General features: G+C 36.9%; 4 protein-coding genes across 7 annotated transcripts; 1 reads left to right on the forward strand and 3 right to left on the reverse strand.

Annotated features, from left to right (window-relative positions):
* Window positions 1–134: 134 nt before the first annotated feature.
* Window positions 135–643, reverse strand: LOC125192731 (protein EARLY FLOWERING 4-like). The gene has a single exon (XM_048090398.1). The coding sequence runs from the start codon at window positions 549–551 to the stop codon at window positions 216–218; it is 336 nt and encodes a 111-aa protein (XP_047946355.1). The 5' UTR covers window positions 552–643; the 3' UTR covers window positions 135–215.
* An 812-nt stretch (window positions 644–1455) lies between these two features.
* On the reverse strand, window positions 1456–5690 carry LOC125201327 (SMR domain-containing protein At5g58720-like). Its single transcript, XM_048099389.1, has 11 exons — window positions 4836–5690; window positions 4479–4504; window positions 4238–4327; window positions 3933–4015; window positions 3144–3373; window positions 2869–2945; window positions 2729–2785; window positions 2302–2369; window positions 2119–2225; window positions 1946–2016; window positions 1456–1855 (listed from the first exon to the last, which is right to left on the reverse strand). The coding sequence occupies exons 1-11, from the start codon at window positions 5356–5358 to the stop codon at window positions 1727–1729; spliced, it is 1461 nt and encodes a 486-aa protein (XP_047955346.1). The 5' UTR covers window positions 5359–5690; the 3' UTR covers window positions 1456–1726.
* Window positions 5691–8367: 2677 nt separating this feature from the next.
* Window positions 8368–11946, reverse strand: LOC125205496 (putative pentatricopeptide repeat-containing protein At1g12700, mitochondrial). 4 transcript variants are annotated; one of them, XM_048104491.1, is made up of 3 exons: window positions 10098–11946; window positions 9612–9742; window positions 8368–9303 (listed from the first exon to the last, which is right to left on the reverse strand). In XM_048104491.1, the coding sequence occupies exons 1-3, from the start codon at window positions 11852–11854 to the stop codon at window positions 9287–9289; spliced, it is 1905 nt and encodes a 634-aa protein (XP_047960448.1). In that variant the 5' UTR covers window positions 11855–11946; the 3' UTR covers window positions 8368–9286. The 4 variants fall into 4 exon arrangements, with proteins under 4 accessions (XP_047960448.1, XP_047960438.1, XP_047960431.1 ...); XM_048104481.1 differs by having other exon boundaries at window positions 9494–9742; XM_048104474.1 differs by having other exon boundaries at window positions 8368–9742.
* A 1113-nt stretch (window positions 11947–13059) lies between these two features.
* LOC125194019 (protease Do-like 9) lies at window positions 13060–14095 on the forward strand. Its single transcript, XM_048092014.1, has 3 exons — window positions 13060–13361; window positions 13445–13650; window positions 13997–14095. The coding sequence occupies exons 1-3, from the start codon at window positions 13130–13132 to the stop codon at window positions 14093–14095; spliced, it is 537 nt and encodes a 178-aa protein (XP_047947971.1). The 5' UTR covers window positions 13060–13129.
* The last annotated feature ends 791 nt before the right edge of the window (window positions 14096–14886 follow it).

The following is a 14886-nucleotide window of genomic DNA, read 5'->3' on the forward strand; positions in this document are numbered from 1 at the left end:
TCATCAATTTGACCTTCCTTTTTCCTTAAAAACTAAAGTTGGTCAAAAACAAACCAAAGCTGGATCATATGTAGACATTATTGCAAAAATTGGGTAGGCCATATCGTAGCTCACCAACACAACACAACACAACACAACTGTAACAATCATCATCCAACGCAATTCAGTCAGCAACCATACTAAGTTTGTCAATAAAAAAGAGTATAGACTACATATTATTTCAATATTCCATTTCCTTCACGCCGCCGACGAACGGCAGCGGACAAGGTGGCGGAGAGACCAGAGTAGAGGCCGACGACTCTCGACATGTTATCATTGATCTCGCATATGAGAGCGACGTTTTTGGCCAGATTATCGGGAAGTTTGGAGCGGTGGTTGTCGTTGACCTGCTGAATCAGACGGCGGTTGCGATCGAGCACCGATTGAACCTCTCCGAAGCTCTTGCTTAGGGCTTCCCACGTCTCAACGTCGCACAAGTCGTCCTCGTCTTCTTCGTCGTCGGAGAATCTGTGGCTGGCGGCGGAGATGAGGAAATTGGAGGCGTCGTTCATTGCGGAGGAGGATCAAGGGACTGAGCTTTCATGGTTTGGTGGTATTTTGAGGTTCCATTGTATGAGCAAATATTCTAAGGATCCGTTGAATTAGGCGGTGAAAAGCCATGGCGGTTATTTATTTTATAATCATTTTTCTTTTTTACCAAAATAAGTACTCCAGTTTTTCTTATTTGCAGTCCTTATCCTCTCCTACTATTTATAAACAATTAAACACGACAACATTATAATATCATTCTCGTTTTAATTTATACTATTAGTATAAGAAACTAAAGTTTAATTTATTCTTCAATTTATTTTTTTAATTTATAGTATTAGTATAAGAAACTAAAGTTTAATTTATTCATCAATTTATTTTTTTAAAGCATAAATAAAATCATAAATTGAACTTCATTTTTACATAAATTATAAAATTAATGATACTATTAATAATTTTTAAGATATTAGTATAATTTAATTATATATGGATAAAATGAATAAATTAATGTTCATATGGACTAAACAGACTTTATAATGCGTGATAAATTGTGCTTATGAAACTTTTCGAAATTATGACATATCATTGTTATTTTAATTAAAACTGATTAAGAGTGAAGGACAAAATGAAATTGACTGAAATTTACTGATTATCTTAACATGTGGGTGTAATACTTTGGTATCCATCATTTCCGCTTTGTTAAAAAATGTCAAAAATCATTTCCACATGATTCGACATTTTCGTTTTCATGAACCAGTCTAAAAAATGATAGCTTTAGCAAATTCTTTAATTGTTCAATTTTTTCATGCAGTCACGAGGGATAAACAGCAAATTTACAATATTTTATGACAAAATGACGGAATAATGGTAATGCATTAACACAAATTAAAATTTTCCAAATATCACAAACCCCATGAGATAGTACACTCAAGTCAACAATCAGAGATTGAATAATAATATTCCTCAAATCAACAAATTTGTACAGAATACAAATGGTGCCAATAATGCTTAGCTACAATTAGTTTATTTGCAGCCCACATTAAACCAAACTAGAAAAACCTAATCTGGAACAGAGTTAGTTCTCTTCTCTAACATTGTACACCTAAATCTTCATAAGATATCAACATTCTTTGAGGACTTCTTCCAGAGATACAAGGAAGGAATGTCAAAATATAGAACTGGTGCTAACCTGCCTAGGTTAATCACCGTCGCTGCCTGAACCCGAGTCGAGGAAGCTGAAATCCGTCTGCCCCTCGAGCCTCACGAGCAGTGTTCCGCGGTTCTCCTCAGACCATTTAATACCCTCTTTCTGCAGAAGACCAATGACCTGCGCACACGATTGAACAAGGTCAAAAAAGAGTCCTTGTAGATGACATTCAAACATGCATGTCAAGTTGGAAGCTTGATTCGATCTTACCGAGGTTTTCAGCTTCGACTTGCCAACACCATGGCTGCCACATCCAGTGATAACCCTGAATACCTTCACAGCTGGAGAGTTGCATGATAAAGAAAAGAAGAGTAAGTGTTGGAAGCTAAGAATTTCCAAAGTGACAATTAATCTTAGTTTGAAGAGGTGGTGTGGAATCCTACATCGGACGTATGCTCCAAACAGAAGGTGGAGCTTCAGAACCTTCATTGCTTGCTTAATATGTTGTCCGTGCAGATCGATTGTTATCATGTTTTCTATGTTCTTGTTCCTGCAATTCGAGAAATAGGTGAAACGGACAAATCTACTAACAACACCAGTCTTTCTTCAACTGTCAATAAGCCCACCTTGCAGCGAATATATCTCGGCTAGCCTTCACATCTGCCTCTTGAGCCTTCTTGTTTTGCAACTTCCCCTGCATCCATCCATAGAGATCTCGTAAGCATTACTACGCACTGTAAAATTTAACCTGATATGTGGTGACACACACACTAAGGGAGTGTTATACACACGTAAATACATGTGCAGAGAGGCATCTAAAGAAGAGTATAGCATGCAGTAACTAAATCCAAAGCTTATAGAAGGCAAAGCACTATTTAAAGCCATTGCTCAGAGGATATGGTAACATCGAATGTGAAGGAAGGAATACACTGTCGGTTAGCTTCTTGGATAGAATAATAAATCAATAGCAACCCCGCAGACAAGCCCCCTTCTAAGCAAGTGTGTATACACACACCAGAAGAGAGCATATGAGCTAATCTTAAGGTAAAATACCTGCTCAGAAAGATAAGATGCATAGCCTCTCTCCCCACTTGAAAATGCTGTAACAGCCTGCAGCATAATAAGCCTTCTCAGATTTAAGGGATCTAATTTGAAAACCAATTACAGCCATGTAAAGAAACAGCAGTCATGACCTTTTGATAGTATGATTTCATTGAATCCCAGTGCTCATGCGCAGTTTCCCTGAGCACATGATATTCGTCTCCTTGAGCTACAAGTTTGAGAGAAGTTAATTTAAGTTTGGGTTAGAAATAACATAAAATTTCTCGTAAGAGCTTATAAATTAGGGGCGAGTGACAAGAGAACACACAAGGAACAAGTAAAAGTGATGCAGCAGAGAACAAAAATCATCAGCATTCACCAAAAACATTTACAAGAGAATCCCACCAGTAAACATTTCTATCAGTACCATGGATATGCTGCTGCTGTTGTTCATTTTCATCATTAGATCCTTGACCAAGGGATACCATTTTCTTAACAATATTTCTCCAGTTCATTTTGTTTGGTTCTTGTTCGGCTTCCTTCGGCGTGGGCATATTAAACAAGGATTGCAACACCTTCTGAGGAAGTTCTGCCTCCGAGACTACTTTCTCTGATTTGCGGCGGGACCCACTGGATTGAGGAAATTTTGGATTATCCCTGAGGCAATAAAAATGAGCGATCCAGTTAAGCATCCACAATCCAAGCATCCAATAAGGAGATCAACTTCAACATGCTGAAACTAGTAAGTATCTTAATAGTATAATGCGTTTCCATCACTTGAGATTTGAGAACATACAACTTTTGCATGTTTTCCATTCTCACAATATATAGTGCTCTTCAATTATCTCCAATGCAGGATTTTCCTTGATGGACAACCCTCTGAAACACAATATGTTCCCTTGTAAATTGATCCATGGGTCATTTACAGGAAAATGTGTCTCAGAATCAGATGGTAAACGAAAGTAAACAATGAACTTATTCAAGAGATATCATTGAACACAGAAATTACTCAAAAGTAAAATTTGACCCATGATAAATTAAGAATTTGAGGAAGTAGAATGATTATGAATTTGTTTTTCTTATAGAGAATGGTTAACACTTTTAGTCTATGAACTCTGCACTCCGAAGTTCCGGTCGAACAAATGAAACTAATAAAACCATTCAACTTGGAAGTATAGTAAGACATTGATCATGAAGAAACAGAACAACTCATTACCAGAACAGGTCTCCTGAAAGCCACACATTGTCAGGTTCAACAAATGCTGAACGATAAGTTGAGTCAGATGTTCCATCAATTACCTGCAACGCAACAGTATTATAACATTTTATTATTTCATCCAATTCCAACACTAAGTAATACACCTCAGTTGTTGTCATATTCTATACCGTTTCGACCTAATGTAAATTGTCATTGCATTATTATGTTACTACCTACTAGCAAAGTACATGAGCATGCTCAACAGAAGATGAGTGAATCCTAACGTAGACTGTAAAAGATAAAAGGCAATCATTTTAGCATACATTTTCACTTGATTCACTGCTAGTAGACTCGAAATAGCCAGCGGGTTGCTCATTTGAGGAAGCTGACAATTCAAGCAACGTGTCCAAAGCCTGACAAATATAAGGCATAAAAACCCAGATATGAAATGAACTTGGAGTTTAGCTACTACCCCGATACTTCAAAAGGAAAAGACACATAGCATAGTTATTTCAAAAAACAAAAGTTTTAGGCAAAGAAAGAAAGAGAACTAGTGTCATTCACCTTATCTAGGTCATATCCGCACTGACCTGCAAAAGTATAGATCAGTTTAGGATACAAAGAATCTAGAACTATCCAAAACACATACTCACTTAAGTACAACCTACAATCCTTATTCCCCCAAAAGAATCTATTTCTATTCAAATTCAAGTGTCATCCTCTTCTATTCTTCCACATTCAACATTTCCTAGACAAAAAAAAAAAAAATAGTACATCTCATGGCATCACATCCTCCTCTTAAAATCAAAGATACTTCATATAATTACCTAAATCCAACCCCAAACCAATCCTCCAAATTAGGAACAAAAAACAACAAATAGCAAAAAGGAAAGTGTTGACACATGATCACAAACAACTCACACAATACATCGCTAACTACAGCCAGGCTTAATTCACAGTCATCTCCAAGCATCGAGCAGAGGAACTGCTCAGCCTCCTTGCTCCAATTCTCATCGAGAAAACCGTTACTTTTCCAAGCCTCCCTTTTAGGCACAGACCTAACATAGTCCTTCCCCAGCATATTCGACACAGTTCCAGCAGTAGCAACAACTCTCTTCATCTTAGGCCTACTCTTCTGCTTAAGCTCCTCTTCACGGAAACCATTCCCCAAACCAAACATATCGGAAGCATTCGAGCTCGAGCTCGAGCACGAGCCCATTTCATAGCTCCCGTTAGAGCTCGAACACGTGGTGCTCTGATCCTCCATCACTGCAGCTTTTTCAGGGATCTCTGCAGCCCTAATCGGAGCTTCCCGCAAAGACATCGAAGCAAACGCTTCCACCGCATTTTTCACGGATTTCTGCCCATTTTCTCCAGATCTTTTAGCATGAGTTTCAGCATTTCCATTCCTAGCGGCTCTCGATTTCTTCTTCCTACTTGTCATCTTCCAGAAATATAGATATATAACCCTACATATACACACAAACTATCTACAAAATCATGATCCCTTCACAACAGAGGTGCCGTTTCACATTTTTACGGTACGATTACAAAAGCAAACGGCAAAACCCCTTAGAAGGCAGAAGGAAGGAAGGAATGGAATTAGGTCAACGTCCAAAAAGGAGGAAAGCAGAAATTGGGACGTTTGATCCAATCATAGCACGATAATTTACGCGCTATATTTGAGGAAACAGAGAATCTCGATGAGATAAAAGGAAGATAAACACGAAATTGCGAAAAGGATCGATGATGAAATCCCTAATTTGAAAAATTAGGGGTCAAAAACGGTAGCAACTGCTTTTAAATTCACCAACTTTTCATGAATTCCGGTTTTTCCCACGAACTTTAAAAAGTTTGTGTAATATCATGAACTTTATTGTCAGTTGCTATTTTCCCATGTCAGGTTTTCCGGTCTGATTCATACTGTTCGTTTCCTATTAAGACAATGTCCAAATTCTTTTATCTTACTATCATTATTTTCGTTTTTGAAATAGCTTGGCAGTATGGTACTTTGTACGCCTCAATCGGAACTCGGATGAAGAAGTTATGGCCATTTGATGAAGGCTGCGACCTTTGTGCGACCTTGTACTATCATAATGGCCATAACTTCTTGATCCGAGTTCCGATTGAGGCGTACAAGGTACCGACAACACGAAGCTATTTCAAAGACAAAGATAGTAAGATAAAAGAATTTGGACATTGTCTTAATAGGAAACGAACAGTTTGAATCAGACCGGAAAACCTGACATGGGAAAATGACAACCGACAATAAAGTTCGTGGCATTACACGAACTTTTTAAAGTTCGTGGGAAAAACCGAAATTCATGGAAAGTTGGTGATTTTAAAAGCAATTACCCCAATTGGATTTCATAATTTGGATTTCAGCTTGTCTAACAATTCAGATGATCAATTCGTATTCATTTCGCATAAAATCAACGGCGCCTTAGAGTGAGTTGCAAATGCTGATAAATAAGAGTAAAGATTAAAATTGGTCTCGAATATATGCTCATTTTACGATTTTGGTCATAGACATTATCTTTTGAATTTTTGGATCCCAAACATTTCAACTTGGATCACAATCGGTCCAAAGTTAACTTTTTCGTCAAATTTTAACGGACAATATTTTTAATCCCGATTTTGACCAAATTAAACTGTTAAATATGATTACTAACTCTCTAATTATATCTTTAATTATTTTAATAATTTATCATTTAAAAAACAAATAAAGAAAATGAGAAAATGAGAAATTCAAATTTTCTAAACTCATCCAGCTCTGCCAAATCCGGAGGTTGGATGAGAATTCAAATTTGCCTAAAAGCGATTAAATTGGGAGCTACTGATCTAACTCTTCAAATCCGGAGGTCATAAGCATATCCATGTATGAAAATAGGATTACGAATGGGAGGTTTTATGTTCCAAATATTCGAAAAGTTGAGGTGGTGGGCCTTCATTTGATAGATCTGGATGAGTTTGAATTTCTCATTTTCTTTTTTAATATTATTTATTTTATATTTTAAATGATAACTTATTAAAATAATTAAAAATATAATTAGGGAGTTAGTAATCATATTTAACAATTTAATTTGATAAAATTGGAATTAAAAACGTTGACCGTTAAAATTTGACAAAAAAATTAACTTTGGACCGATTGTGAAATTCTAAGAAATCTAAGATATTCTGAGATTAGCTTAATCAGTGAAATAAAGACTCCAATGAAGAGAGAATGAAAGAGGAATTACGTTGTTGTTTGTGTTCGTCCATGTAAAACGACGTCAATGGCCATCTCCAGAGGAACTTAGATTCAAGTGATCATTGAAAATGTTTGAATAAATTTAAAGAATATTAAGCATGAATTGGAAGAATGCAAATGTGAATTCAGGTTTGTGCTCATTTGACCTAGGCCATGTTGGGGACGGAATAATGAGCTCGGAATTTATTCTAATCTTATTAGTTCCACAGATGACTGGTTCGAAGATCACTCTGACAAAGATGGTCACCAATAAAATTGAATTTTTATTAAAGAACAAAATATATTATACATTTGAATTTTTTTTTCTTAATCTTCAAACTATGAATGAATACAAGAAGAAGTTGATGTGTAAATATTTTTAGTTTCACGAAATCCATGTTTGATATTTAAATCCATTCATGAATAAAAAAAAAAGGTGATGTTTGATTTATAAATTTACGAATTTATTCAAATAGATTGATAAAAGAAAATGATAAATGCAACATAAAAATTGTACTCCTGGGTTGCGTTAGTGTGCTAACTAAATTAAAGTAATAACTAATAACAATCTATTCTGTGTATTAAAATTATCAACACAAAGGCATAATCATATCAATACAACATGTAAATTTAAATATCAACACAAAAACATAAATTTATCAACACAAGAATATTGATAAATTTATGTTCTTGTGTTGATATTTTTAATATACAAAATTGATATTAGTTACTTAGTTATTACTATAAATTAGTTAGTATTTGATCACACACCTTGCACTCCTTAAAATGGGCTGGTCCAGCCTTCGATGTGCATCTTGGACGAGTTGAGATTTACTCCCTCCGTCCACCATTTAAAGAACCCTTTTGTCATTTTGATTTGTCCACGATTTATAGAACTATTACTTTATTTCACTTTTAGTATGTGGATTTCACTGTCCACATCCCACCAACTTTTTATACTCACAATCTAATACTATAAAACTAATACTTTAAATGAGTCTCACTTTCCACTCACTTTCTTCCTTTATTTTTCTTCACAAAGTCAAACAATTTCTTAAAACTCGTGTCGAGTCAAAATGACTCTTTAAATGGCAGACGGAGGGAGTATATTCTTCTTAGGGGATTTGTAAATTCTGTGTCAGCCCAAGAATTTTTCTTTTTCTTATTGGGATGGACCAATTATATTACCCACTTTTTTATTTCAGCCCAAATATACTGGGGATCAACTAAAATTTCATTCTATTATTGATTGACACCATGTTACATGCTCTTGGTCTGAAACCATGAGAGAAGTTACTCGAGTACCTATATGAAACATTTATTTCATTTTTCCTATAGCTATAAGTTACAACGCGCCATCTGCTCACACTCCAATCCCATGTTGGGTGAGGACAAGCTTTTCTTTTCTGATCTGGATCGAGTAACAAACCAGCTCCACTTTAGTTCATCTGAATCAACGGTCCAGATTAACCCAACATTGCCCATTCATCCCAGCCATCCATCTAGTTAGTTTGAATTAAAAAGCTCGGAAGTGCCCGTCGGAAGTTATCCGCATTTAGTGGCCCCTGGATCGATCCATTTCAGGGACACATATCTTAACAATCTCCACCTTGGACTTGAAATGATCGTGATTCGTGTGGCTCCCTCCATCTTCATAACTTCACCTTAACAAGCAACCACACCTACCAGCTTCAAGCAATGCTTGAATTTTGAAACTGCAGCCCTTCCATCTTTCATCATGAGATAAACACAACTATCATATTCTAATTTCTGGAAACCAATGTCTGCCAGATAGGAGTCAAACCATTGTCTGTTACTTTGTTCGAGTCCATAGAAGCTCTTCTTGAGCAAGCATACTTTATCTTCTTCTCCTTTCACTCTGAAACCTTATGGCTGCTCCATGTATATAGTTTCCTCCAGTTCCCCATTTAGGAAAGCTGTTTTTACATCTAGTTGATGGAGTTCCCGGTTCAATTGGTTGACATCAGCAAGCATAAATCTGATGGAACTATGTTTAACAACGGATGAGAACACTTCGTTGTAATCAATCCCTTCTTGTTGTGTGTAGCCCTTTGCAACAAGCCGGGCCTTAAACCTGATTTGATCCTTTCCAGTCACTTCAACTTTCTTCTTGAATATCCATTCACAACCTACAGCCATCTGTAAAAGTGATCTATCAACCAGAATCCAAGTTACATTTCTGAGCAAGGACACAATTTCTTCTTCCGTTGCTTTTATCCACCAACTCTTCCCTATACTTCTCATTGCCTCTTGAAAAGTAGCTGGTTCATCAAATAAGATATCCTCTGCAACACACAATGCATAGAATACCATCTCATAGTCATTGTACCTCTCTGAAGCTTTACATTTCTTCTTGGTCTATCTCTAGCCAGCTTATATACTGTTCTGCTTTTGTATATTATCAGCTTGCACATCATATCTTCTATTCATTGGTGTTCCTGACACACCTTGACCTGTATCAGTATTATGCTGATATTCACTATTTTGTTGATTTGTCAGCTCCACCTCCAGATCAGCTCCCTCCTCGCTCTTTTCCTTTTCAGCATATGGCATCCTTGTCTCATCAAAGACTACATATCTGTTGACAACTACAAAATTCATCAAATTGAGAAGATAGATAACCAAGACCATTATTGAATTTCAGTGATGTGCCCTTCTGTTTCTCCACTAACAAATGCCATTCTCAAAAATATTTGAAGGCTTCTGATTTTTCCTAAGTATGTAGACCCATAGCTTCTCGAAAAATCATCAATTTTTGACATGAAGTATCTATCTTCGGAGTTTGACAAATTTTGCAGAGAGAAGGGATTTAGGAGACATAAAACGAGTCCTAGAAACCCACAGCATGTTGGAACTGGTACACTCGAAAGTATCATAGCAAATAAAAATCAGTACCATGTAAAACAAACTATCATCCAACTAGATTAGCCTACACCTTCTTTGGTAAAAGTTTAACAACCATATCAAAAAGAACACCATCATTATCCTCCCTTCGCAGAGTTTCACTCAACATCGAAATAGTGGTGGCGCCAAGTGTGCATCCCCCTCTTGCAATCATCTCTTTCAAGACAAGAATCGCATCATCCAACTTATTCCATTTGAGAAGACCTTGAACAAAAATATTGTAAGTCACGCTGTTGGGCAAGCACCCTTTATTCACCATTTGCACCATCAAATCCTTAGCCTCTTCTACCTGCCCTTCTTTGCAAATTGCACCAATAAGGCTTGTATATGTTATAACATCAGGCTGCACATTTCTGGAAGGAAGCTCGTCAAACACATCCTTTGCTTGTCTGAGTTTGCCATCTTTGCACAATCCTTCGATGAGGATATCATAAATAACTATGTTTGGAATGATGCCTTTGTTTTCCATGGTATGCAATATGGAAAATGCTTCATCAATACGATGAGCACTGCACAAACCATGTAACAAGATTCCATAAGTTGTTGTATCAGGATAAACTTGTAGAGCTTCCATCTCTTTGAACAGCTTCAAGCCCTCTTCACACCGGCCTTCACCAAATAAGGCCTCTAGCATTATGCTATAAGAAACCACATCACGCTCTAACCCTTTAGAGCGACTCATGGTAAAAATACGACTGACTTCATCAGTTCGTCCTAACTTGCAGTACCCATTCATCAAATTATTGTAGCTTCTAACATTAGGCTTGATTCCAGATTTCACCGAGAGTTGGAAAATGTTTCTAGCTTTTTCTACCTCGCCCAGCAAACAATATCCATTCATCAATGCATTGTATGTAACAATGTCGGGTTGAACATCAATTTGCCTCATCTTGACCAGCATATGCTCAGCCTCTTCCATCCTCCCCTCTCGGCAAAGGGCATCTACAAAAATATTACAAGTAAACACATCTGGGCGAACATTATCCGATATCATCTTCCTTAACATGTCTTCAGCCTCTTTTCCTCTACTATGATTGCATAACCCCTCAATTATTGAATTATATGTCACAACATTGGGTGAAATCCCCTTCTCACCCAAGGTGGAGAAGAGTTGGAGAGCATCGTCAACCTTTCTATCTTTGCACAAGCCGTTAATAACTATGCTGTAAGCATAAACATTAGGTTTATAGCTTCCCTTTTCCAATCGACTAAGCAGTTCAAGCGCCTCAAGAGTACCTCCAGCTTTGCATAACCCATTAAGCATAGTATTATACGTATATTCATCCGGATTGCACAGTTTCTCCGCAGACAACTTCCAACACAGCTTTGCAGCCTCTGGGATCCTTCCGACCAATACAAGGCCTTTGACGAGAGTGTTAAAAGTTACCACATCAGGCTTGTAGCCACGCTTGAAGAATCTGCCTAAAATTGCAAACCCAAAATCAGGTGTTTTCAGTCGGCAGAAACAATCGATGGCAATATTCAAGGTATAGTCATTCACCGGAGATTTCCTCTGAAGCATTTCGTCGAACAGTTGAAGGGCAAGTGAGTATTTCTGCATCTTGACCACAACACTCAATAACTTGGTGAAATCAATGACAGAAGGGAGCGGATGCATTCTTAACATATTCCGGAATTGATCGATGGCATCATCGGGCTCACGTATGCGGCTGAAATCGAATTTGGGATATGCGGAAAAGCATCGAATTTGATGGCTGGCGCTGAGAAATGAGTGAAAGTATACGGGTTTAAGCGAACAATTTGAAGGAAATCTTCCGAAGATCATGGCTGGTTTCACAGATATGGATTAGATTGTGGATCTGGAATTATTTGGTTAATTTGGATTTCAATTTTCAGTTTTGGAACAATGTGCTCAGAATTTTCTAGTTCGGAATTGTCAATAAAAATTTGAAAATTCAATACTGAAATAAAAGAATATAATATCATTAGAATTGTTTAACACAAAGTTTTATAATTCACATACGTTCTATGTAGATAAAAACATATTAAATGAATAATCTTTTCATTTAAATTAATAAAATGAATAAGTAGTACAAGGAAGCATAATTTCATGGTACTTCAAATAATAAAAAGATAATTTCCTAATTTTAGTAAAAAAATTAGAGTAATTTTAATTTGTACTCACCTCTTTATAAAGAGAAAGTTGTTAAGAGTCCCATTACATTTATTGTAGGTTGTCAATATAATTTTAATATCTTGTTATTTATGAAGTTTCTTAAATTCGTTCACCCGCATTATGCACGTGCTAGAGATAAACACTGAAATATTCGTTCGTTAGAGCGTGTTTACCTCTATCTTTTGAATTTATGTACACATAAAATTATCTTTCTGTCACATGCGTTGTTCGTGATAACATTGTGCTTACCAGCGAGGCAAAATCAAGTAATTAAATAGATATGAGGTGCAGATTCTGAATTTTGAAATTTGAATTTGGATAATATTTTAGTGACTATTGTGGCTTTTTGATTCTCCTACCATATCAAAAATTCGACAATGTTATAAAAAATTGAAAATAACTTGACATGGGCATAAGCCCCCAATTGAACCAAATTATGTCCACCAATATTATGCGACGTTTATATCTTTGCTCTTCTTGCACCCCCTAAATACAAGTGTCGTCCTTATTTTTATTGACTATTGCCATTTTTATGCAATTTCAAATTTTTTAAGATAAAATTGGATTTTAGATTGTCTGAGATCAACTCGCATTCATTTCTCATAAAATCAACTGCGCTAGAGTGAGTTGCAAATGCTTATAAAAAAACCCATGCAAATTCATTGAGCCAATTCCCTCTAAATTGCTTCCAAACAAATTAAAAAATGAGCAGCCAAACCAAACACAATTGTGACACGACAACAACAACAATAACACAGCTTCCCCGCCTACCACCACCGCCTCCGCAGTCGATAACGCGGAGCTCATCATCACACCCGCCCCTGATCGCCGTCCCTGTGAAGTTCCCGAGTCCCAGCTTCCAATGGAACAGTGTCTAATTTGCTTACCAAGGCGGAGAATCCTGTGGCCAGAGCTTCCCCAGCGATGGACGCGGTGGTTAAGGTTTTTTGTTTCCATTCGAAGCTGAATTTCTCGCTGCCGTGGCAGAGAAATCGGCAGAACAGCTCGACCAGCAGCGGCTTTATTATCAAGGGCAGGAGGGTTTTGACGAATGCACATTCTGTAGAGCACTATACGCAGGTTAAGCTGAAGAAGAGGGGTTCAGACACCAAATATGTCGCCACCGTGCTTGCAATTGGGGAAGAATGCGATATTGGTGAGTACTGAAGCTTTCTTTGTACTACTGCTTTTACGCGGGAAAATTCAAAATTATGGTATTAATTGCATGAAACTGGACAGCTTTGCTAACAGTAGAGGATGAGGAGTTCTGGGGAGGGGTTTCGCCGGTAGAATTTGGGGATCTGCCGGCGCTTCAAGATGCGGTGACAGTTGTTGGCTATCCGATTGCGGGCAAGGGCGATGCCATCTCTGTGACAAGTGGAGTTGTTTTGCGAATAGGAATTGTTTCGTACGTTCACGGATCATCGGATCTTTTGGGAATGCAGGTAATGTATATACATCCTTGAATTAATTTCCTAATGATACACATTGCACACAAAACATATTGTACACACACGCACTGCACACTGCCCGCACACACACTACATATTGCGCGCACGCTTTACTATAATGTTTACTGAACAAAGGATTTGAAATTGAATACTAATTCAATTCATTCAAATTCAATTCCGTAGATTCTAAGTATAATTCAAATTTAATTTCGTATATCGAATGGACCTCAGAAATTTTGTTTGTTACATATCGATGCGGTCATCAATTCTGAAAATTCAGGGGGGCTATTTGTTACATTAGTAATTTGTTGAACACCTTCTCTTGTTGTTGTTGGTGCAGCTTGTGGTCCTTCAGACGAAGACTGCTAAAGCCACAACCGTGGACATTCTGGCAACTCATTGCATACCATCAGCCGTGTCGGATGATCTCAAAGCATGATACTATGCATATACTCCGGCCATCTGAAAAAACAGTCACATTTTTTCATTTTGGTCTGTCCGCCAAAATAGTGAAAATAGTGTATTGATTATTGCAAGTATAATGTTATAAATAAATGAAAAGTATTACATTCCGTACGAATTAAATGTCTCATTTTAATTCAATATGAGTTTTAAAAAATATAAAAGAAAATGAATAGAAATACTTGGTAAAATATGAATTCTATTTTTAAAATATTATATTATGTAGTTTATTACTCCCTCCGTCCCCTATTAGGAGTCAAACTTTGACCGGGCACGAGTTTTAAGAAATGTAAAGAAAAGTTGGTTGAAAAAGTTAGTAGAATGTTGGACCCATTTTTTTATATTGGTTTTATAATAAAATGTGAGTGAATTGAGTTAGTGGGATGTGGAACCTACTTACTATTTATGTTACAAATAAAGTGCGACTCTTAATTGGGGACGGACCGATATGGAAAAGTGTGACTCTTAATCGGGGACGGAGGGAGTAATAAAGAGTGAACTTAATAATTAGATCATCCACATCTATGCTCTTTATCAAGAGCATGGATGTGACCGGACCCATATTTATTCATTTTTAATTCTCTGCTTTTTCGCAAGAGCACGACACCCACATCCATGTTCTTTCGCAAGAGCATTCTCTTACACTATTCAAGGGTCGCACCATTCTATTATTCAATTTAAATACAAGAGCATTCTCTTACACTATTCTAGAGTCGCACCATTCTATTATTCAATTTAAATACTTCAATTACTTTTAACATTTTCATA

This window comes from Salvia hispanica, chromosome 1 (assembly GCF_023119035.1).
Source record: "Salvia hispanica cultivar TCC Black 2014 chromosome 1, UniMelb_Shisp_WGS_1.0, whole genome shotgun sequence".
Taxonomy (NCBI): domain Eukaryota; kingdom Viridiplantae; phylum Streptophyta; class Magnoliopsida; order Lamiales; family Lamiaceae; genus Salvia; species Salvia hispanica.

Excerpts from the sequence above, each read along its gene's own strand:
- LOC125192731 (XM_048090398.1), bottom strand. The coding sequence starts at position 551 with ATGAACGACGCCTCCAATTTCCTCATCTCCGCCGCCAGCCACAGATTC.
- LOC125201327 (XM_048099389.1), bottom strand. The coding sequence starts at position 5,358 with ATGACAAGTAGGAAGAAGAAATCGAGAGCCGCTAGGAATGGAAATGCT. Across the intron at positions 4,016-4,237 it reads GCAGTGAATCAAGTGAAAAT|GTAATTGATGGAACATCTGA; the intron begins GTATGCTAAAAT and ends GTTGCGTTGCAG. Across the intron at positions 2,226-2,301 it reads CGAGATATATTCGCTGCAAG|GAACAAGAACATAGAAAACA; the intron begins GTGGGCTTATTG and ends CTCGAATTGCAG.
- LOC125205496 (XM_048104481.1), bottom strand. The coding sequence starts at position 11,854 with ATGATCTTCGGAAGATTTCCTTCAAATTGTTCGCTTAAACCCGTATAC. Across the intron at positions 9,743-10,097 it reads AAACTTTTACCAAAGAAGGT|ATATGTAGTCTTTGATGAGA; the intron begins GTAGGCTAATCT and ends AGTTGTCAACAG.
- LOC125194019 (XM_048092014.1), top strand. The coding sequence starts at position 13,130 with ATGGACGCGGTGGTTAAGGTTTTTTGTTTCCATTCGAAGCTGAATTTC. Across the intron at positions 13,362-13,444 it reads TGGGGAAGAATGCGATATTG|CTTTGCTAACAGTAGAGGAT; the intron begins GTGAGTACTGAA and ends GAAACTGGACAG. Across the intron at positions 13,651-13,996 it reads CGGATCTTTTGGGAATGCAG|CTTGTGGTCCTTCAGACGAA; the intron begins GTAATGTATATA and ends TTGTTGGTGCAG.